This window comes from Cryptomeria japonica, chromosome 10 (genome assembly GCF_030272615.1).
Source record: "Cryptomeria japonica chromosome 10, Sugi_1.0, whole genome shotgun sequence".
In the NCBI taxonomy this organism is placed as follows: domain Eukaryota; kingdom Viridiplantae; phylum Streptophyta; class Pinopsida; order Cupressales; family Cupressaceae; genus Cryptomeria; species Cryptomeria japonica.
The window spans coordinates 296,996,538-297,022,194 of record NC_081414.1 but is presented as its reverse complement, the minus strand read 5'-3'; the positions used below and the strand labels follow the sequence as shown (position 1 = coordinate 297,022,194).

At 36.4% G+C, this 25,657-nt stretch overlaps 1 protein-coding gene across 1 annotated transcript in view; it reads right to left on the bottom strand.

Annotated features, from left to right (window-relative positions):
- LOC131029359 (uncharacterized RING finger protein C548.05c) overlaps positions 1–25,657 on the bottom strand; it is a 90,665-nt gene that overhangs the window by 48,257 nt on the left and 16,751 nt on the right. The window contains exons 2-3 of the mRNA XM_057959826.2: positions 22,115–22,327; positions 21,611–21,692 (exon numbers count right to left, since the gene is read on the bottom strand). Of these exons, the coding sequence (XP_057815809.1) occupies positions 21,611–21,692; positions 22,115–22,300 (268 nt within the window). The 5' untranslated portion in view covers positions 22,301–22,327. The remainder of the gene's footprint in view (positions 1–21,610; positions 21,693–22,114; positions 22,328–25,657) is intronic.

Genomic DNA, 25,657 nt, shown 5'->3' with positions numbered 1-25,657 from the left:
GGTAGCAAATAAAGTAACAACATGAGATATATAATGAGCAGTGAAGAATCTCATGAGGATTAATGATTGAAGAATTTATGACCAGAAACTAATATATAAACAACAATATTATAGCTCATAAGGGAAGCAGCATGTAGCAGTGATTACCTTATTAAAAAGGTAGCAGTGACTAAGCAAGTAAAAAGGTGATATACATCACAAAGGTATTTCAAATTATTGACAAGATAGCAATGTGCATATTAATGTATTGCAGCACTGGCAGACTATAGGGATTTAATAGATATACTAGCAGCGATTAATATAAAGTAATAAGTGATAGTAATTAGCATGATTAAAGAGCAATGTTAAACACGCAGAGATTTATGAGTTTGAGGTAGTGTATTATGGTTAAAGACTTAGTTTGCAAAACAAACTAACTATTATTAAAAGCCGATCCAATATGCAGTGACTCGTTATCATAGTTGGAAAACCTGAACTTGGCAATAACTCAGCAGGCCCAAAATTAAAAACTCGAGACTCAGCAAAAACTTGGCAACAACTCAGCAATTTTATCAAACATTTTATTACATAAATGTTTAAAAAATTTCTTCAAAAAGACACATATTACATATTACTAATTTCCATCATATATAAATTAAAATTAGAATTTAATAAATAACATAGACCAAAAAACAAATTCAACTCTAAATGAGTTATAATGCCACTTCCACTAGCCAGTCATACTGTAGAAGTTACCTCATCCAAAGAGATTTTTGGCAAGTCATGCAATAATAACATCTAAGAATTATATCCCAATTCAACTCTAAATGAGTTATAATGCCACTTCCACTAGCCAGTCATACTGTAGAAGTTACCTCATCCAAAGAGATTTTTGGCAAGTTGTGCAATAATAACATCTAAGAATTATATCCCAATTCCCCATCACCCCCTCATTGTAATCAAGTTTTTTGTTTGACAGATTCCAATAACTAATGGGCATTTGGAGCGGAAACCCCAATGAGGTTGTGGAGTAGTTCCCCTCATGGGGGTCTGTAGGCAACACCCCTAGTGGGGTGGGGCAACATTTGAAACCTTTACACCAATGAAAATCGCGTTTTTTAACTGCAAGCAAGAAAAAATAAATTATATGAATTTAGATGAGTTTTTAATACAAAGGTTACGATTTTTTGTATTTACTTGGGAGTTTTATAGGAAAAAATCACCGCAGTTTTTCAAAAACTCATTGGGGAGTTATTGGGTGAGTAACTTGCCTAGCATTTTCACTTGGGAGTACTCACAAGTCAAAAGAGTTTTTAGCGAATTTTTCAAAACTGCTCATTATAGACAATAAAGGTGCAGCGATTAAAGAAAGTGATCCTTATCAAAGAGAAGATAATTGATTAGTCAATGAGATATGAAGACATTATTATATGCAGCAATCATCATTAATGTGTTTTCTTATTTATAAAGCAATGACTTAATGAAGGAGTTATAATAAACAAGAACAATGGTATCATACAGCAAAGAAAGGTGGCAGTCAATTCTATTTTTTAGACAAGAAATGTGTTTCATGTGATGGCTGACTTCATAGACAAGAAAGAATAATTAATAAGAGGAGCGCTTTAATTAGTAAAGTTAAAATGCAACAAGAACAGTGATAAAAGAAAATGAGTGTATGATCATACAAGCAAACACCTCTTGTTATCATAGGCAAGAATTGTCTTTACGTCAGTTTTTGAAGATAATCTAATAGTGATCAGAAAAGAGCAATGAAGTTAGTTAACAAAGGCTATGGTTATATGTAAACTAAAAGATAGTATTTAATCTTCAAAAGATGTGATCCATTGAAGAATTATCAATAAGTGTGATTTGTAAAGAACTGACAATTATCAAGAGGTGTGATCCTTAAGACAAAGCAATGGAGTCAATATTTAAGGTGAGACAAAAAGCAGTGATGGATATTAAGTGTTTTATCTTAAACCAAGAGTTAAAAGGGTATGGTGAAGAGTTGTATCTCATGATGAGATAAGACATAAAACGGTGAAGCAAGGATTGAAAACTAGTGAGGAACAATGAAGAATATATAAGGAAAAACAAAGAGAAGAAAGTGATCAACATATGATATACATAGTGAATGTTAATTGTAGAAGTGAGTAAGTGTGAGGAATAAAAGAAAGATCTTTAAGAGAGAAGTGAGTATGAAGAAATAAGTGTGACATGGGATAAGATAAGTATTATAATTTGTTAGCAAAAGACATAACTATTCAAATGGTTGTATTTATTTTGAAGAGTTGCATCCTTTCATGAAGGCATTAAGATATAAACCAAAGTAAGATTTTTGAAAAGAGGGTGTGATGAGTTGGAAAGACAATCAAGCATGTATACCAAGGAAAATTGATGAAAAGATAAATAGCAGATTTGATAAGAAGAGCATGAGAAGATAAGATTGCAGATTTATGATCGGGTTATAGCAGCTTTGAGAAGAAGATTATGACAGTAGAGTTATAACTCTTGTGAAGACAAGTTGAATGAGGGGTTGGTTCCTCTAAGAGAATGAGGGGTTGGTGCCTCTAGTGAGTTGGTTCTCACAAATTGAATGAAGGGTTAATGCCTCTAGTAGGTTGGTGTCTACAAACTTTGTAAAAGAAGAATTTGTATAAAAGCATTGATCTATCGTGGTTTTCTCCTATAAAGGTTTCCATGTATATCTTGTGTTCTATTTGTAATGCATGATAGTTAGACCATGTGTATGATAATATGCAATGGATATGTTTATGAGATTAAGTTATATGCTTATATATGCTTAAGAAATTATTTAAGATTTGGCCATATCTCGGCAGTCAACCCTCTAAATATCACCTTCACCTATTGATCTGCAAGATCGAAAGGTCAGCTCTTCCCTATTTAAGTCAAGGAGTTTCCAGCTGCCTTTCATCAGTTATGAAACATTGAAGACTTGTATACAACGTTGTTGGAGACTCAGGATAATCTGAAGTATCCTCAGGAAGAAGACAACTTATATGCAATTTTAAAAGCTTGGTGTTTTTCCACTTTTGGCAAGTCTGCCACTTACACAAACAGCGACTCACATGACACTGTTGTGAACATTTTAAAAACTAGCAAAGAACAGCCATTTGCCCCTGCAAATTTGTGTGAAGCAACAAACTATTTCCATTTGAACAAACAAACTTGCATCTGTGTGTGTAAAGATTGGAATTCAATGCGATGCAACTGTACATTTTCACTTCTATGTATGGTTTTGGTACCTCCATCCTTTGGAAGTGTGCAACCAGATATATAAACATGGATTTATGTTGGCACTCATAGTTTTCAATTGAAAGTAAGAAGTTTTGCATTGTAAAACACCATTGAAGCAGAACAGCAAAGTGTATATTTGAGCTCTTTGTTGTTGTTGTGCCTTATTGGTTGTGTTCAGATTTTCGTACACTCAACTTTATGTACTCGGCTGATTGTAGGGTGGAGATGAGGCAGTAGTTGTGCCTCAACTAAAGTTTTCTCTTTGTATTGCAAAATAACGTAACTGAAACTGATTAGGAGTATCTGTAACAGTTTACAGATAACTTACCTATCACAAAATACTCACCAATTTATAATCATCTCAGAATTGTCCATCTCATGTGAATTGACAGAGGCCAGTGGTTCTGAACTCTAGACTAATCTCCTTCAAAATTGGTTAAACCTAGAAAAGATCACTACTGAGGAATGGAATAAACTTGAGTGGTAAGAATATTGGCACTGTCATAATAGAGACTCAGTTTCCAATACAAAGATATGATGAAAGTGTTTGAATGGGATGAATAAGGCATTCAACTTGTTGCAAATTCCAAATGAATTATACAGAAGACACAAGAAATCTTCAAGTACGGGAAACTATTATTTACACAAGCGCTTGGTCTTTGTCAAAGTTTGAGAGAAGGGCCAAAGTCGTTCATTGTTCTTCCTATTCAGGTAAGATTTCTTTTTGCCTTGCTTTCTTTGGGTTTTACTTTCTTCTATCTTCTTACTTGAAAGTTCGGGCTTCAATGGGCCGAGCTTTGTTTTTGTTTTGAAACACCTCTATGATGTATGTTGGATATGCAATCCTGTAATACACCAAATTGCGTTTGTTATGGTGTACAGCGGGATTGTATATCCAACATATATATATATATATGCGCATATGCCATATACCATAGACCAGTCTGCAAATCTTATCATTTGGTGGATGTTGGGGCCGTAAGCCCGACATACACCTAAATCTTACCATATGGTATATGTCGGGGTCACAACCTTGACATATGGTAAAACCTTTAAAGAATTGTTGTTGCCTGGTGTTAGGCAGGGTTGCAACCAGCCTACACCAAAGTCCTTCCATTATGGTGCAGGTTAGGGCCGTAACCCCACCCTACACCAGCGGCTATACACATTGTACTGTGTTTGGTGTATGTCGGGGCTGTAACCCCGACCTACACCGAGTCTTTCCCATTTGGTTTAAGTCGGGGTTACGACCCTGCCATACACTAAAACCAAAACTGTTTTGTTTTCAATGTGGTGTAAGACAGGTTTGCAAACTCGATCTTCACCACTTTGTTTTGTATGATCCCTCATAGGTGTAGATCGGGTTTACAAACCTGACTTACACCAATATGACTTGTAATTCTTGTAGAATGCAAATCAAACTTGTAGGTCCGAAATGCCATTTCTTTGAGCTCCACACCTATGTTAGGTGTTAATCAGGTTTGTAAACCCAATTTGCACACATGTAAATCGGGGTTACAAACCTGATTTACACCCAAAGACATTTTGGTTCTATCAATAAGTTAGGGTTTTGAAACTCTAATAAGGTGATTCTGATGAGCTACGCATGGTGGTGATCTTTTTCAAATGTTACAGTTGCAATCAGATGATGGAACCATCACAAAGCAAAAGGGCTATGAAATTCAAGAAACAAGACCCTCATTCAATCTTCCTGTCTTCATCTGTATCATCTAATATTGACAATATTAGGGATACAGAGATAGGACACATAGCCCTTGAAGAATTCCTAAAGAGAGTGAAAGAGCCACCTGAGTACTACAAAATGGAGGAAACCATAAACAGTGGAATTCACTTGGTAGCAGCTTTCCCAATGTCAACACAAAATCCTGAGTTTGTGTTAGCATTAGCTAATAGGTATGATCCAGTAAGCAAATCTGTCAAGGATGCAGAGGGAAAGAAAACTCTCATTAAGTTGGATGAAAATTTCTTTGACACCATCTTCAAATGTCGAAACATTGAACAGTATGCTAATATTGACATGCAATCAGCACAAACATACTATGATAACAATTCAGATAAGTGCAGAAGAAATATCAATGATAATTGGAAGAAGACTCCCAGGCCTACTATTGCAAGTGGCCTAAGACTATTCATCAGAGTGACTTCATTCAAGAGGTAAATGATTTGATCACTCTTCTTAGTAAAGTGAAAGGGCTCTCTATTTCAAATACTTATCATGAATGGATGTATCAATACATCCATATTATTAGGTAAAACAAGAAGATCTTTTGGGGAAAACAGATAAGTGATCCTTTGTGTAAGCAACTTACCAAAGTCCCTACTACTTTGAAGTTTTATATGACTTCATATCTAGTATATGCAGCAGCCTCAATGAGGCATTTTCCAAGATTGTCTACTACAGGAGATAGGAGTCAAATTCTTGTATACCAGTACTACTCTCAATTGACTCTAAAGAACAGTTTACATCATTTCAAGAGAGTGAATGATGCTTTCTTCTATCACTATATGTTCATGTTTGATAAGGAACTCCAAAAGAAGAGGGTGTTAGATGAAGCTTGGAATGTGGTGAACCAGTATGGGTGTATGTTTCTACAATTTCCCACTTTCACCTATCTCAGAGTAGGATGCTATGATAATGAACACTTCATGCTTCCTAGGTACCCGTCAGATAAAATTGTGCTCATGGAGTTGGCTCGTCAGATGGTTGCAATGCATGAAGGTCAATCAAGTTCACACAAGCCTAGGTTCAAGTTCTCCCTCACCACTGGAAGATATTCAATCAATTCCATTTACAAGGCCAAAGCCATGGATGAAGAAATGAGAAGGGTGACCATGAGGTTCTTCAAGGCAAGGAAACGCTTTGACTACAGAGGAATGAAGAACAAGCTGAAGAAAAGCTATACTCATGTTCATCGTGTTGAAGATATTTGGATTGATTGCAAGACAGAAGAGGATATCAAAAAGCATGACTATTGTTGTCTTACTATGGAGCAAATTGAGAACCTAAATATTGTTGATATCCCTGAGGATCTTGAGGATGATGGAAATGTTTTAGATTCAGTATATGAAAAGAATAAGATTGCAAGTTCACCCTTACCTCTCATCCAGTGGTCTCAGAAGGATAATACTTCCATAAGAACCAGATTCTAGAATATTCTTGCAAATACCAATGTCTAGTTAACACAAAAAAAGAATACAATTGAAGCCTTTCCAAACTGGATCAGAGGATGATACTACAAGACCGGTGGGAAAAACTTCTAAGTTGAGAATTAAGAACAAGCAAGATTCAACAACTCCAAAGGTTCCTAAAAATTCACTATTGGAAAGGGTAAGGATAAGAGTCAAAGGGAATCCTCGACTCAGGATACTCAAACAGAGGCAGAAGCTAAAGAAGAGTTGCTTGAGGAGGAGATACAACAAGAAGGTGAGGAAGAATTAGAAAAGGAACAAGAAGAGGAGTATGATGAGGGGTTACCAGAAATTCCTAGTACTTCCCAATCTGAAAAGACACAAGAAATCATCCCTCCTACATCTCATGATACTCCAAGTACAACTACTCCTCTAGTATCTATTTCTAATCCTATTCCTTTTGGTTCTACCACTTCCTATGCATTTGATGCTCCTGGTGTAGTGATTCATACCATTCCTTCCACAACAACCAATGAGTTAGCTTTGGATACCCCACAGGACAATATTGAGAATGTGTTCCCTTCCAAATTTGTCCAAAGTGTCTTCTTCTATGTTAGAAGATTTTGATAAATACATGTAAAAAATTGAGCTTGCACCCAAAGTTTTGGTTATTGAGAATCCACCTGCAATTGTAACTTCCACTCCTATTGTGACCACAAATATACAAAATCAAGAACTTTAGTCTCAAGTATTGGCCACCAGAGTAGAAGATGATACACCTTTACCACCCTGGTTAATTTCCAATACCTCCAAGAGAAAGAAGCAGGCCATCTCCCCAGACGACTTTGACTTCAGCTAGTTAGTTCCTGTCAAACCCAAAGTTACAAAGAAAGCTAAAACTTTGTCTAGGATGAAGGTGGATAAATCAAAGAACAAGTATGTAGAGGTGGTGATGCCTCCTCCAGAAACAGGTATTGACAAGATCCAGCCCACAGATTGTTATCAACAAGAATGAATTGGGTAAGCAAACTCATGAACTATTGAAGATGCTCAAACATCTTTTAATAACCTTGTGGCTAGGTATAATGAGGAAAAGATCAAGAAGGACGAATTGAAGAAACAGATGTAACAACTCACCAATGTGTTGATCAAGATAACAAAGTCCTCGGAGGTAATTGAAACAATTACTTCATCAGTTGATGAACAGGTCATCAAACAGGCTGAGCAAGTCACTTCACGAGGAAGATTAGTGGGTGAATCGATGGATAGGATATTAAGCCGAGGAACACATCTTCTATGTTCTACAGTTACATTAATCAACAACCTAGAGGGTGTCAAGTCTGAGGTAGATTAAACATTGGATCTACTCTCACAGGAATTGGACACACAAGAAAAAGACTTCGACTCATGGTTGAAGTTAGAAGATTTTCAATTAGATGTTCTAGTTGATAATAAGGTGCTCCCTTCAAGGGACATGTATATTGAACAAAGGGAAGCATTAGAACATCAAATGAACACTATAGAAGTACTCATCAAAGATATGCGAAAGGCCCAAAAGGAATATAATGACAAAGGAAAGGAAATCATTGAAAAGGTATCAACACTTCCTCGTACATTCCTTGATGAAAATAAAAAGCCACTTCATGAAGATTCTATTGTCAAAGAATTCAGCTTGCTCATTGGAAAAAAAGTCAACAAGGAAGTTTTCTCCATGTTTTCAATTGATAAGTTAATAGCTATTCAAGTTAAACTGGATACCTTGGCTTCTCTTCTGAAGAAGCACAAAAGATGTTATATCGGCCTTGGAGATTCTATCACTCGAATTCAGGTTGTCACAAGCCATACTCAAGGACCTGATGAAGAACAAATGAAGGTTGCTCTTCAAAAGTTCGAGGAATTCATTAAGCGAGATCATAATGGAGTGTCTGGCAACACTTAGTAGTTTATATATTTCTCAAGTTGTAGGTGTATTTTTGCAGTTGGAATTCGACACTTCAAGTGTCATTTTGTATTTATGTTTTTGCATCTAGAATATGCAAAAGTTCTAAGTGAAGTAGGACTCAATTTTTACTTGGTCATAGTTTGTTGTAGCTTTCCTAGATTAGCTCATTGCCCCTCTCTTATATATATGAGGGTTCTCACTGTAATTTTAATCTTTATTCTTATGCGACGAAACTCTGTCGAAGTGAAGAGCAAAGTGAAACTTTGAGTTCGTATTCTTATTTCGCAAATTTGATCAAATAAGAAGACATCTTTGGCATGCAGACTTTGACGTCATTCTTGTTATAAAATCTTGTTTTGATCGAGTAAAAGCATTGTGGAGAAATATTATTAAAGAGTAGAACAAATTTTGTCTTGTAAACTTTGAGTTACATTTCAACGTGTTGACGTGTTTTTTATGACAGCGCCTAACACAGAATAAAGTTACCAATGGTCACTTCACTCTCTCTTGATCAAAGTTTAACCGTATGCTAAGATTGTGGAAAGTTCAAATGGCTAACTCCAAGGTTCCTTCATGCAACGGACGTGACTCAGTTGGCGGATGTGATTGCTAGTAATCCAAGGGGCCTTACGTTTCGATCGTTCTTTCACTTCTTCACTGTGGCTGGAACTTTATCATCGGATATGGCAATTTTGTGATGCTGCTTCTTCGAACGGACTAAAATGAACTGAAAATAAAGGGGAAAGGGTTTAGAAGGATCTAAATCTATTCCTAAGGGCAGTGATATCAACAGTTAATGCTTTGGTGGACAAATTCCAAATAAATCAAGCTCTGCTTCACCAAGTTAGAGTACAACTTTGCAAGAACCGGTGCAATCTTTTGAAGATGTTGAAGGATTTTCACATTGAGAAAGTGCACTTGAATACCCAACACGATGCAATCCAAGCAACTATCACAATCGAACTTAGCACAAATTTGGGGTTCAGGCTAACTTTACACTGCAACTTACAATCAGCAAGATGCAAAAAGTATGAACCATGGAAATTCATCAAACACTATTAAATTCTCTATTGAAATCAAAGCACTTTATCTAACAACTGAGAAAATAAAATTCTACTCTAAGTGAGGAAGGTGAAACCATGCAAGTTTCGAAAAAATAACTTAAGTGGACACCATCAGAGAACAATGTTTCACTATTATTTTCTCAAAAACTTATCGCAACAATTTCATACAAGTCTCCCCCCTTTACAAATGAAGGGGTCTCCCCTTTATATAGGCTTCATGCCTTGGCTAAATGCAAAACCCTAATTACGGTTTTCCCTGAAAGATTCCCCCCCACATGATGCAACAATGTGGGAATCAACAATAAATGCCTATTATGCCCATATACAATTAATTACAATCCTGCCAAAAATGGCACCCATAAAGCATTAATTAACCATTACATTCAAAAAGTGGCCACTATGCAATGAATGCACCCTCATGCAAAAGATCGTCCATTGTGCAATAAAGATTCCTCCATGCAAAACTGCCCCATCATGCCATAAATGCACCATCACCTCCACTTGTGATGGCTGCATGCAAAAGATGCTCCATTAATTCATCATGCGTTGACTCGGTTGCCACTTGGCGAGAAACCCTTGGAGAGAGAAAACTTTATCTGGGAAGAATTTGCCTAAGATTTTGAATTTTCCTTGCCTTGGAGAAGATTTTTCATCAATTCTGCACATTTCCTATTTTTTAGGAAAATTTTCAAATTAGGGTTCCACGGTCTGGGAGAGATAAAATTCCCTCACGACTCCAAATCTATCATCATTTTGAAATTTGGATGATTTTTTATGCCCAAAAATGGATTTTTCAAAACTTTTCCTGGGGGAAAGTTTCTTGTTCAATTCATCCTTAATTTCTTCCTTGAATTAGAAATTGTTTTTTTCACCTTCAATTCATCCCGACGTGGAATTCATGTTGTGAAGAAATTCTCCTTTGGAAAGAAATTTGTTCCTTACCCCTGAGGAAGGAAATTTTTCATGCCTTAGTCAATTTTCATAATTTCCAGGAACTATGTCCTGAAGGAAGGAATTTCCAACACTTGTCAATTTTTAGCTTTCCTGGAATTTTGTCATGAAGAAAGAAATTTTCACCTTCCTGGAATTTTGTCTTGAAGGAAGGAATTTCCAACACTTAGCCAAATTCTCACCTTTTCCAAGAATTCTGTCGTGAAGGAAGGAACTTCCATCACTTAGTCAATTTTTTCACTTTCTCGTGAAGGAAGGAATTTCTTCTTCTTGGGCGCAATTCTTCCCAAGGAAGGAATTTTGCGATTTTCATCTTTTCCAGGAGCACCTCATTTTGGCGCCCTCCCTTGGTCTAGGGCGAAAATTTGCCCAAGGCAAGGAATTCACAATTTTTTCTATGCCTCCATGCATACTACATTTTGGCACCCTTCTGGGGAGTAGGGCGGAATTTTGCATTTGGCAAGGAACTTTACGTTTTCTTCATTTTCCATGGCTCCTTCATTTTGGCGAGTCTTCTACTTCATGGGCGCTATTTTCCAAGGAAGGAGGAATTTCTCCTTTTCTTCATCATTCCAAGAGCTTTGCATTTTGGCACCTTGCTTAGGCTTGGGGCGGATTTTTGCCATGAGGGAGGAATTCATCATTTCCTTTGAATTTCATGAGCATTAGAGTTTAGCGCCATCTATCCTCTTTGGGTGGAATTTTCACTTTGAAGAGGAATTTCACATTTTTTGAGTTTTCCAAGACCACTCCACTTTGGCGCCTTCATCCTTGCCTAGGCGGATTTCCATGCTTGTGGAGGAATTTGATGATTTCTACCAAGTCGATATCATTCTCATCAGAATATATGAAATATAACATTTAAGTATAAGTGGCATTTCAATGTCTTTCTCCTTTCTTATACTTTAAGTTATATTTTATATATATTGGCAAGATGTTTGAGAGTGGTTTCAGATCCCTAGGAATTATAATGCAAATTCTAGGTTTTAGAAGATCTTTTAAATTTTCAAACAGTCAAATTTCAAGCCATTTCCAGATCAGAATGACATTTGTGGATTGATGTGAATTTCCAGACTTAGATGATTTTTCGAGCTTTCCATTCTTGGACTGGTTCCCATACTTAACCAAATTTTGATCACACTTGTTTGCCTTCTGACTCTTCCGGATTTAGAAATGATCTTAAAGAATGTTCAATCTTCAACGTCTTCAGGGATGTTCAGTTTTCAGAGTTTTCCTGTGAAGAACCTGCCAACAATAGATTTTCCCAAATAGTAAATGTTTCAAAATGTTAGGGTTTGGACAAAATAGGTCAAGAAAGCACTTACTAAAAATAGTAAATTTGATTTTTGGCAAAATGAAGACAATTCGGAACTCAGTAAAATCCCTAAAAATAGGAACTTTCTAAAAATAGAAAGTTGCTTCGTTTTGGCTCAAATTTTACTGGGAGGTTCCTTGAAAGGTCTTGATTCCAGTTATATGTTCAGTTTTGCCAAAACCTTAGCAGAAACCCCTAAAATCTAGGACCGAAGGACAAAAGCCTAAAATGACCAAAACAGGCCCTAGACTTAACCAAATTAGCTCAAAAGAAAAGCAGACTTGATCAAATTGAACCCACTCACTTGCAAGCTTAGAGAGACTGAAGAGATTGCCACAAAAAGACCCCAAAAACGAAAGCCAAAAGACCAAGAGGGCCTTAAAAGTAGGGGGTCCCCATTTGCAATGGAGCGATGTGTGAAAAGGTCACAACACAGCGTTTGTGAAATAGAATTAGAATTAGTACAAGAGATAGTTGTTAAAAGACTTTGAGCTTCATCTTGTTATTTCAAGAAAAGACTATTAAAATTGTAATTAGATATCAATACAAAGACTTTGGGCTTTGTCTTGTTATCTTAAAAAGTACGTCGAGTTACAGAAGTTATTTATCAAAGGTTGATAGGACTATAGTATATTGAAGATTTTGTGCTCAAGTACTATCTTCTCGTCTCAGGGAAGCAATGTAAGACTTTGTGCTTTCTTGGAAACTTTGCTTCTTGCTATTTGTATTGTTCATTAGCATACTTTGAGTTATTCTATAGTTATTTTGAAGATGTATTAATCATTACTGCTCCAAATTGTAATTTCTTTTCTGAAAAAAGAGAAAAGAATAGCATCTAATCTAAAAGAGAGAATAAGATGATGTACCATCCAAGTTTAGATTAAAATTCATAGTTAGAATTTAGTTCTAAGTAGAGGTGAGTAGTAAACAAAAAGGGGAGCCTTCCCTATAACTAGGAGAGATTTAATCTTGCATACTGTGGCAGAAACCACAATTTTGTGAACTTCCCCAATTTACAAAATTTTCAACCAGCACGTTTATTTCTTTTGTCTTTAGTTAGTTTTAGGAAGTTTCCTTTTTGTCTTTTGTGTTTTTATTCTCAATCATTTCCGTTATGGAAAGATCGTCTTGTAATTTTCTATATAAGGAGTATTCCTCCCCTTTGTTTAATACAACATCGAATATACAACATTTCATTATCATTTCATGTTTATGACATCAAGGCTGTAATGTCTCCTTATGGTATTACTTAGGAAATAAGGGAACAATTGATTTGTAAATCTATTGCAAGAAACTTCTTTCCAAAAATCTCTTAAAATGATGATAATTGATAAGAATGATAGATTATATTTCAGAATTGTTATAACTTATAATACGATGATATAAAAACAAATATCTCTACAATCTCTGATTCAAGAATTAGATGTATGCAAGATGATCTTGATCCATGTATCTGATACTAAATTGTGTAATCAATATAGTGTTATCACTGCTGTCTCTGAAATGACAGTGTATTTTATGCTGCCCGTTATCTCTCAACCACTGGTATGTATAGTATGTTGTAAACTCTTTCCTTAATTGCTTATAGCGATGATATAGATATGTTGTTCCGATTAGATCCTTGAAGTATGTAGTGATCTTCTCAATATTGCTTATAGTAATGTTGTGCTATGTCAAACTGGGCTATATCGATATGTATCAAACTGGTATCGGTCGGTTAAGACCTTCAATCTATATATGAATGTTTGACGGTTATGTATGTTTGTGTGACAGTAGTGATTGCATATGATCTTCCGGAATGGCTACTTGCCAGAATTATTGTGCTTATTATTAAAACTCCAAAAGTGTTACTCCTGATATGTATTACTGGACAATATACATCCGAAACCACCGTCTGTATGCTTAATGATGAATTACAGAATAAGATATCCTCTCCTGTCCTTTTTTTAAGTGGATCCAATTGCCATAATATATCATGGAATATGAATGGATTGCACCTGTTAACGAACAATGAGACACATTCTTTCTTTATCGTCTCTCTTCATAAAATACCAATTAGTTTATAATTGTTTTTTCTAAATGACTAATCGATGTTGGCATTAATTTAAGTGATTGCTGCCTGACATCAGGAAAGATGGTTATCATTTCATTGGAGATTACCGACATTAGCGATAGTAGTATTTTGATCTTGGTTGCTTCTCAAGAGGCTCAAAACTTCTACTTGTGTCCACATCCTCAAGATGAAATATTCACACCACAGTGGAAGATCAAGTTGCTGCGAAGTCTAACACTCAACTCTTAATAGCGCGGTGCTTGTATTCCCTTCTAGCAGAAGATATCAACATCATCTACATTAATAGTTCAACTTTTCACAAGGGAATCATCATCTTCCTTAATAGACTGAAACACTATCACGTATAATCTTGTTTATTCTTTACAATATAGTTAAGAGGTGTCAATTACTTTTAACACATGTTGTTATGATTGGTGATCATGACTTAATCAATTGATATCGTTTGGTAGCGATACTTGATGGAATCGGGTGTGCTTCTAAATATTGTCATCTTCTATGTTATTCCTCTTCACACATCAATGACGGTTCTTAACCTTCATTCTTCCACTATTGCTCTCCGACATCTAATGCTTCATACTTGCGGCTTTGTCGTTTGTCAGAGAAACCATATAATTGCTCCTTACATATTCTTTGACCGGTCCTTATTCATTTCCACAATATCATTGATATCGATTTGAGTCTTGCTTCCAATTGGATAGTCTTGTTTGGGGACATGACAAAGTCTGGCAAGGATTGGTATGGATTAAGGCCAAATCATTTGTCTTCCAATCAAAATATTATGCCATAGTAGATGAACAAACATGGCAAATAACTACAAATTCTACAATCCTACAATATGAATAGACTATCAATGATACAATGATTGTCATTACTGGAAAAGTTGCATATTGTAAGATGGCCATATAATATTCATCAAAAGTCATATTGGCCTAGAAATTCGTAAGAGGTATTAAGTGATGGTCCCAAAGGTACTCACTAATTTTTAGTGAAATTTGTGATACATTGCAACCTCCCTACTATTGATGGTCACATAGATGAGAAGTATTAAAAGGAATTTTTAAATACCTCATAATATCATATTCATTATTTGCAAAAATAACAATACTCAAGTCTCAAAATGTCATTACACAATGAAAATTCAAACTACAATAGATATTAAATATTCATATTCTTCTTCATCAGAAGCATTAAGGTGAACATTTGGCTCAACTTCATTTGAACCACAATCCATAAGATTGCCACTCCCACTAGCTGTGTCAAGTGCAAGATCTGCCTCATCTATAGAGACTTGGGCAAGCTGTGCAACTATACCATCTAAATCAGCACACTCAAGAGCTAGATGCCAATACTTTGTCACACCCTCATTGTATTCAGGTTTTTGATTTGACAACAGACAAAGGTTGGAGTGTATGTAGACCAAATCCTCTACTTTTTTGCACCCAAACAATTGCATTTGACCCAGTGCATGGAGTATGTAATCCAATTCCACTCAGCTGAAGAAGAACTTACATACAACATTTAGTATTTAATTTTATAACTCAAGAATCAAAACTTTAAACATAAATTATGAACAAAAAATATTATATAGCATGATAGGATTGAATGAAAAATGATAAAAATAAAAAATAAGATACATACCTGGGAGAGAACTTTAATTGCAAGAGGCTGCATTTAAAAGGAGGCTTGACCATGTAGATACCACCACTCATCAACACTTATGCTATATTTGTCATGAAGAGTAGAAGCATCATGATTTTTTGAGAATATGAATTGGCCAAACTCGCTCAAGACAATAGTCTGAATTTCATCATTTGCATATACCTTTCTAAATGTAGCCGTATAGCCAGCAACAACCTCCCCATCTCTATATGGTGCCACCCTCCTTGGCAATGAAAGTACCTCTTTGCTATAATACTTTGGCAACAAAGCAAATGCTAAGACATGTAAGGGGGTTGTCATCTTGTTCCAATGGTCAACGATAATTTTTTGCACATTTTTTAAATAATGTTTTCGTTGGGTCATGTTCCTTGGCCTCTATTATTATTCTTATTTTCTCCACCATGGAGTCCATGCCATCATAAATTTCACCCATGGGTGATCAATATTGGCATACCTAATCATGCTTGTGATGGGCTCAGTGAAATTCAAAACATATTCCATAGGAGCCCACCACTCATCATCTAGGATCAATGCTTTTTTTTTTGGGCTCTTTTTGTGCTTGATGACCATAGAACTCAAGGCCTCTCACACCTTCACAAGTCACCTTAAGATGATTGTGTGAGATGCAAATCATCTTTCAACAACCTAACCTGGTACAAAAAATACTCTCAATGATGTCTCTACTGAAGCTTTCTCCTTCACCAACGACGTGGTTCGCACCTTTTCATACCCGAGACTAACATAATCAGGAGGTGTATTGCAAAGGTTACTCACCATCTCTCACCAATAAGTTGATCTAACAATGTTGAAAGTGAGCTCATTGCCATAAATGCAACAAGCAAAACTCTAATCAGCAACCTCTCTGATTTCATTTTTTAAGGCCTTGTCCAATGGGCCTCTTTTTTTTCATGAAACTGAAACATTCTCTTGTTTGGAAGATGGTGGCATTGGCATGAAAGGATGTGGGTCAGCTGGTTGTGTCAAACCACTAGGAGGTTTCTTCAAGCTTTTCTTGGCAAGAGGATGTGCAATACTCATTGATTTGTTACTTCTCATGTCAGCATCCTCTTGTTTTTTAATATAAGACATTATTAGATCATGTGGCAGCCTTTTTTTATTTGGCCTTCATACGCTTTTATTCCTTGTGAAGGGATGGCACATAAGTGAGCTTTCACTTGAAAATATAAGCTCGTATACTCAGTGTTGCAATGGTTACACTCACAAAGAAAACTCCCACCACCAAACATTTGTTTAATCCATAGTTTAAAAACTCGTGGACTCGCCACGGACTCGCGAGTCCATGGGAGCCACGAGTCGACTCGCCAAATGAAGGCAAAAAAATAAAAATAAAAACTCACGTTTAAAGCTTGCATGATGTTTTTTCTAGGTCGCGCGAGTCCATCTGAAAGACTCGCAAGTCTTTTGCACGGACTCGTGAGTCTTTCAAATGGACTCGCGCGACCCAAAAAAAACATCATGCATGCAAGCTTTAAAAGTAAGTTTTTGTTTTTTTTTGCCTTCATTTGGCATAATTGAGGGAGTGAAATATCTCGTGGAGGGTTTTTTTGCCAATAGAAAAATAACACCCGGTGCCTATATAAAATAATAAAAGTATTTTTGGCCTCGTGGGGCGCTGCCCCTCGACCCCGCCCTATATCGCGACAGGGAGCGCGCAAGGGGCGCTGCCCCTTGACCCAACTTGGGGGTGCTGCCCCCAAACCCCTATCAAAAAATATAGGGGGAAACTACGCTGATGGAAGTAGTGAAAATTTAACCTCCGAGTCTGATTAGACTCCATATAACAACATAATTAGCATTGAAGAAATTTGGGTATTTAGATTTAGTATTTCAAATTTCAAATATTGCGCGTTTGTAAATCATATGACATGTGTAATGTTTCAATTATGGCTCTTATGTTCTCTAAATGCATTAATTTCTTTATGTTTTTTTTGTAAAACTACGGTTTTTTTTTTTTGCCGAGTCTTTCGCTTGTCTTTCACGAGTCCGAGTCTGAGTCCAAATTCTTTGGTTTAATCATTGTTGTACATCACCAAAGAGGCCACATTGAATCAATTCTAAAAGGACTCTCTTCATTTCGGCCCTAGGCAACTAAACTAGAACTTCCAGTTCCAGCCATTATGTATGAACCTAAAATTGAAAACATTATTGAAATTTTTTTTTTTAAAAAGGCATTATAACACCTTATTATGCATAAAAAGTTCAAATAAATATTCACAACTTACCAAAAAAATTAAAAACTTGAAAAAATTATTCATAACTTGGAAAAAATTAAAGATTTACTTACCTTTGACGGTTTAATCTTCTTGTCCAACAATTCCTAAGCTTTTGGTGTGTATCTTACTCCTTCGTAGCCTTCACCGTCGAAAAAAAAGAAGCAACCTTCAAAACCCAACAATGGTAGCTTGGAGGAAAAAATGGTGTTCTTGGTATCTTGTGTTTGTGAAATGAGTTGCAAACACCAAATAGGGGTAAATTAGGGTGAAATAATGCATTGGGGGGCATTTTAAAAGTATTAAACGTTTTTTGTTGAAAAATCACCTTTTTATGGCAGTTTCAGCCCCTAGGTTCACCCAAGGTAGCATCCAAGCAGTACCCTGGGCAAACTCGAGGCCACACCCAAACCCACACACATCCACAAGGACCCAATAACAAAGATCCTCATTAGCAAGAGCACTAGAAGAAGATGTAACAATGTTAAGCAAAAGAAGCTTTTTCACATCAAGATCCAACTAAAGGCCATGAAAGAAAATACACTTCTAATTCCAATTCCCGAAGTAATTTGCTTTCCAAAGAGTTGGAGTATAAAATTGGATTATTAGCATATGAGCACTTGTAATTTCATTGGGTTGATTCCATTATAGAAAGAATTGCCCAATATCACAACAGGTTCAGCTCTCATTTTTGGATATAAACAAAGGTGAATAAATTACAAATGGAGATGAGTGATTACAGCACACAAACTTTATTTATCAGTATTGGAATCTCATTGATCAACATATTCTTGCAATATCACTAATATGTTTCAATCTGTTAGAAACCATCAATCTCTTTGGAAAAGGGAATTGGTAGTACCATAGTAGCAATTGGGCAAGTGTGTTGGCTTTGAGAAATAGACATGCTGGCTGGACCCAAACTATGAAAGCTGAATCAATTGGCCAATATTGGTAATATGGCTCCACAATAGGCAACGAGTGAACAAAACACACATAATGCAACATCTTTCAAAGTGAAAACTTCCAATCCATGCCCTTATGGAAGAGGTAAAACATTTGGTAATAGTCATCTCCTTCCATTGTACTCTCCTTGACCAGTAGGTTGAGAGTTTGGCGGGATATAATATAGGCTTGGATGTCATCACACCAAAGCAATCATATTAACCAAGAGCTCTCAATCAATAAATAGGAGGAAGGGGTGAGCCTTTAGGCACTCGGCTAACTTCAAGACTTGACCAACAAGAGAGGATTTGATAAACAGGCCAATTGATAAGTAATAGCAAACCACTCAATAGATAGGTCAACTTCCTTATCTTGATGAAGAGTCTACACACACTCAACCATAAGGGTGTATATACAAAACTTGTCTCCTTTTCCTATTGATAGTAAGATCTCTTAATGTCACTCAACATTTAGTCTCATTACACACACACCTCTATTACTTTAGTCTTATCACATTAGATTGGTTAAACAAGAGAGAATTATCACTATCATAACATATAGGACCATACAAGTGCTAGTCTATGACAATTAGGTCAAATTTCCAATGTCAATTGATTATGTTAATGTGGCGAAATGAGATATAGTGCCAATACATGTGGGCAAAGGATGTTAGGATGTTTCTACTACTAGGAATGATAACAGCAATATTCATGATAAGGAAGAAACAACATAGCTTAATCAAGAATGCCCAAGCATTCCTTATCAATGCTTACAAAGAGAAGAAACAGGTTTCTCTTGCTGTTGTAGGCTAAGCAAAGGTGAATTTTGTTGTCAGAAGCAAGAACATCAACTCTCCAAGAATGGCATAGAGGAGTATATGGAGGTAAAGGAGAAGGATCTATGCCTTCAACTTCTGCCAAATAAGAGCTTTTGTGGGAAAAGCCTTCCAATTCTCACTTTCTTGAATGAGAGTATAATAATAATAAATTAAATAAATTGGGGTTGACCCTGCAGCATGACAGTTGTCATGGGCCTTGTTGATAGGGTGGTCCCATGTTCGATTCGTGTCCCAGTTTGGTGATTGTAGGATTATCGGCGGCATGAGGCTGATCTCCCTTGTAGCGGAAGGCAACGAAGGAGAAGCGGCTAAGGTGTGGTGCTACGCAGGCTGTCGCTGGACATGGGCATGGAGAAGGCGGCAAGAAGGCAGAAGGACACAAAGGAATAAGGAGAACAGAGATGGCATGGAGAACAGAGACAACATGGAGAACGGTGGTCGGAGGTAGATGAGAGGACTGTAGAGGCGGTGGTTTGGAGGAGCTAGGAGATGGAGACGGAGGTTGGAGGAGGCGTCAGTGGAGATAGGTGGAGGGGAGGAGAACAAGAGGTTGGAGGAGGCACATAGAGGAGAAAGGCGCAGGTGGTGTGGAGGATAGAGGTGCGGGTGGAGCAAGGAGATGGCAAAGGAGGATGGTGACGCGGAGGATGCAGGTGGACAATGGGAGGAGGAGAAAGGAAGGGGAGGATAGAGGATGAGAGGAGGAAGAGGAGGAAGGATGGGAGTACGGAGGTGGTACGGGGAGAAGGATGAAAGGAAGGGAAGAAGTAGAGCAGAGGATAGGAGGTGTTGGAGGATGGTGGCCATGGATGGAGGTGGATGTTCAAAATGAAGGAGGTGTTAATACCTCAAGATGATACTCAGGGATGGGGTCCCCCTCTGTGGCCCCACTGGTTCAAGCTCCAATCAAAAGCAGTCACCGATCAAAAAAATTAAAATTAAATAAATTAAAAAATAAAGTAAAATAAAAATATATATGTTAAAATATAAAAAGACAATATAATTATAAAATATTAATATAAAAAATAAACTTTATTTTAAATAATAATTTCTCTTGAAGGTCATGAAGGAATGTGAAGAGGTATGGCCATTGGAGGAAAAAGGTATTTAAAAAGAAACCAAGCAAAGAGAAGGGCTCATAGAGAAACATTTTATTATCTGATTTTACTCCTTGTGGAGCATGGATTAAGGTTCAATTAACCTGAGGTCGAAACCCCTCAAGGCAGAAATTAAAGGACAGAAATCCCCTAATTTCCATCACCGAATTACTGGATGGAAACACCTGATTCAGCCAGACTCTAGGATATTTCAGAGGCATTTGACTTAAATAAAGAATGATAACTGCAGTTTGGAGGACTATTTACAACAGAGATAAGAGTATACATTCTATCTTTTTGAGATACATGCCAAGCATTAAATCTGAGATATATAATGAACTGTTAAAACTGCAATTTCTAGGTTGATTGCATACTTATAATTAATTGTGCAACTGTTATTGTGAGTTAGATTTTATTATTTAAAGAAAAATAAGGAAAATTAAAAAAGGGATATTACATTCTTGCACTGATTAAAAGTGAATTTTGAATCTATTTTAGGGTTTCATTTGCATATTCTGTAAACTTGTGGATTACTAATTAATTTGTAGGTTTGTCCATCAACCTACCTAGGAATTGGATTCTTGTAAAAATTAGGCATACTGAGAATGATTTTGAGGAACAATGAACAGTTTGAAAACATACGGGGATTTAAAATGGCTGAAATAAGATAACAAAATGTATGGCAAAATCCTGAGTATATATTCTGTATTACTCTATTCGAAAATAAGAATAACCATTGTCTAACAATTATGATTGCAAATTACATGTTTAATTCTTTGCAGGAAAGAACCTTGCACAGAATTCTATCTAGAACAAATATCAACTATGAAACAGGTCTGCTAAGCAAGTGTCCCCCTCTGAAATCAAAGCGATGTAGACACAATTGTTTGGTAGCGTTAACTTTTTTTTACTTGAGGTAAATTTATGCTAAAAAGTCAAAAACATAAAAGGAGTATCAAATTATTCTGCATGCTTACTAATATGATCATTCTCTCTTGAACATTCACTTTAGGCACACTTAAACATCAAAGAAAGCCTGCGATGCCCTCACGATCCTTTCAGAACTTCATTGAAACAAATTAATGAAATCTAAACCTGCTACTGTACCTGCAAAACCAAGTAGGAGTTCCACATCTTCTTCATTTATAACTGGATCTCGACCACTTTGTTGAGAATATGCACTTCTTGCCTGCCCATAGTAATAACAGATCAAAAACTATCTCAAATCAGAAAAAGGTAAAATATTCTGGTTGGTCACAAGTTATATTAATATGTGCAACTTCAACATGAAAAGATAAAAAAAATTCAAGCAGCTGTACAAGTGTCAAGGATGTGTTCAGGATTTCCTAATATAAGGTTACATTCCAGTCAAAACAAGATGGTTTCCACTAGCGAAAACTACTATTGCTAACCACTTACAAAGCCACAAAATCATTTTCAAGTTTCAATTTCATTCATTACCTTTAAACCATATAGAGTTTACAGGAGAGGTCAAACAAAAAGACTTCTAATAGCAGAATAAGAAAACATGTTAGAGCTTAAGACAATCTGAACTTTTACAATAAAAACATGAAAGTTGATAGTTAAAAATAGATTTTTAAGGCAACTTACTGGAGCTAATGTCCTGGAAGATGAAACAACAACTTCATCATCGTTCTCATCATCATCATCTAGAACAACTATAGCAATATTGGTGCCCATACTCCAATTAGACACCAACGTGGCTTCCTTCGTTGACTCTGACTGCACTGATCTCACTTCTGATATCTGATCACGCTTTGACCGCAGCCCGTTCATGACAGTGTTCTCACGTGATCCTCACTACTGTATTTAAAAAATAAAAGCAGTTTCAAACTTGCTTCCCATCAATTCAGAGAAAAATAGATACCACACAAATCTTAATGAACTAAAACAAGTTGGTGATTTAAAATACAAAAAACACATTTCAAAATGGCACTCAAGTAATGAAGGTAGAAACCTTACCAAGAGAAGCAATAGGTAAAACAATAAATAAAAAAGAGCTTCCAATCTCAATATCGCAGATAAAGAATCTCAATGGATTACAGTTCTTTTGAATCTTTTCTCATGGACCAAACGATAAAATGCAGCAATTGTACCCACTATTTTCCTAAGCTTTCCATAACATAACAAAAGCATATCGTTCAAGGGGCCACAATGTAAAGGTGAAGGGGGATACTGATAAAACTGTGGCCCACAATTCAATCCCCTCACCACTATAAGGTCACCCATCAACTCAGCAGAAGCATGGTGATGTTGTTGTGTAATTGAAATAGTATACATTCATGACCAGATGTAATGGAATACATTCAAGTTAGACCCAAGCTTAATAACACAAAAGATACTCCAGTTAGACCCAAGCTTAAAAGCATAATTATGTAGCTCCAATTACCCCCACACAAAAGATACTCCAGTTTATCCTCACACAAAAGATGCTTCAAGATTACCCTGCACCATGTACAAGGTGGTCCATAGCTGACACATAACTGACCTAGATATTCCAATGTGCAATTCTTCAACCCCAATTTCAAAATATATATATGCTAATCTAGTGCACTTTGCTACTGAAACCAACATATTTAAGGTGGAATATTGATGTGTGTTATAGCAAAGGGTGTTGCCTACCTATTTCATTCAATTTGTAATTTGTACCAGCTAAAAAAAATGCCTATTTTTGCCATAAATCAGATCTTTCACACCTTTATGCCACTAGCAATGCAATGTGTGATTCTTCCATCCACAAATTCAATCGTGTACCCAATAACTATGCTCGAAAACAATTCATGATAAAATATAATGCTTACATAACAGGTGGACATGAAATTAGCAAGAAAGAAATGAATAATATTATAATAAAGCAAGTACAAACACAAAGTACATCATGCAATTAAAGGCAGTGTTCCCGGGGCATTGGGGACAGGGGGGGCATGGGGACGGGCCTCGGGGACTGGGGGACAAAGAGCTTAAGTTTCGGGGACGGGGTGTTGAAGTTATAGCTGTGATAGAGATCCAAGATGCAACGTCTCTTATTTATCTTGTGGATTCGGTTACCTTTATTTATCCTGCTTCGGTTCATTGGCTTCCGTTTTCTTTTCATGTTCTGTCGGTGAAGATGTCTTTGTGGCTGTCGGTGACTTTTCATGTCTATGTGGCTGTCGGTGACTTTTCATGTCTATATGGCTGTCGGTGAAGATGTGGCTGTCGGTGTGGAGTCTCTTCACTAGCAATTCCGATTCTTTATATTCATTGCCCTTCCATTTTCGTGGCTCTTCTTCTTCTTCGGCAGATGGATAGTTATATATTGCTGGCTTCTCTCGTTTGTCTTGTAGCGAGTTGAGAACATTGTGTATGTAGTCTGTCAGATCAGTAATATTATATGTTTTCTGTGTTCAGAGTTTTCAGTCTTATGAAGGTTTATAGAATGTATATGAGATGTATCATTTGACTTCATTGTCATGATTGATTTGTAGAGAATCAAAGTTATCTTATTGTGATTGATAGTAATCTGAAACTATCAACAGTTGTATTCAATTTCAGAGATATAATAAAGTTCATTTTTGAGTGGGCTGGGTTTTTCATCCTCAGGTGGAGGGTTTTCCCAGGATAAGCTCTTGTGTTTGTGTTGTTTATAAGTTTAGTTTTCTGCTTTCTATTTATTTTGGTTCAAATTTAAAATGGTATCAGAGCGGGTTTAGAAGATTGATCTAGAACCAGAATCTTTAAGTTCTTTATTTCTTTCTTTTGTTTGCCTAAGTTATTCATAATGGTGAACGGATTGAAAGTAGAAGATAGACTAGATGGGTCATCAAATTTCTCTTCTTGGAAATTTAGAATTCTGATTACTCTAGAAGAGAATGATCTCCTTGACTATGTCTCAAAAGATGTAGAAGAACCTTTTGCTGATGCAGAGAAAGTTCAATAGAGAAAGAATAGGACTATGGCTAACCTTTTGCTGATGCAGAGAAAGTTCAATAGAGAAAGAATAGGACTATGGCTAAGAAATTTTGATTGATTTTGTTAAGGATCATCTGGTTCCTATTATTTCTAAGTTGGGTTCAGCCAAAGAAATGTTTCAGACTCTAAAGGACCTATACGAATTCAACAACACCAGCAGAGCTCTAGCCTTGAGACGTCAACTGCTGCATGTTAAAATGGATAAAGAAGAATCAGTTGTTTCATACTTCATGAAAATTATAGAGTTAAAGGATCAACACAGTGCAATTGGAGAATATTTTGCTGATAAAGACTTGGTGATGTTAGCCATGAATGAACTTCCCAACTCTTGGGAATCTTTCATTCAAAGTATTAGTGGAAGAAATGATCTACCCAAGTTTGATCAGTTGAGAGCTGATTGTATTAAAGAGGAATGCAGATTGGAGGCGAGAGGTATTGGGCATAATCATCATGATATGGAAAATCAAGTCCTTGTTACTCATTCTTCTATGGAAAAAGGCAAAAGGAGAAAGAGGGATAGAGACAAAGAATCAGATCCTGTTTCAAAACCGAAAAAGAAGGACTTATCCCACATTCAATGTTATAGTTGTGACAAATATGGTCACATTGCTCGAGATTGCAGATTCAGGTCTTCTCATCTAGCTTCTTCTGTAGAAATCAACATAGGGACACCTCAAGAGAAGCAAAGGTCTAATGTAAATTCAGAAGGTTTCTTATTTTAAAATGAGAATATGGCATTTCAGCTTCAGAGGGAGCCTGACATTCCAGCTTCAAAGGGAGTCTGACATTTCAAGAGCCTCATTGTCTTGAAGATTTTGTTAATGAGTTCTTCTCTACGAGAGAAGTTCGAGATGAAATCCCTTGTTAATGAGTTCTTCTCTGCGAGAGAAGTTCGAGGTGAAATCCCTTGGTTAATAAATTCTTCTCTGCGAGAGAAGTTCGAGGTAAAATCCCTTGATCCACCCTCTGGGAGTAGCTATGGTGGAAGTCATGTGTATGACTTTATGATTTTTATTTCTGTTTTCATTCACCCTCTAGAAGTAGCTATGGTGAATATTGTTATGCTGAGATAACAACTTTATTGAATAAAATTTGTGATGAGACTCTGTTAACTTTCTTTGGTTGCAGCTGAATGTATCTCTCATGAGATGACGAAATGAAGATCTCTCTCTTGCTAAGAGG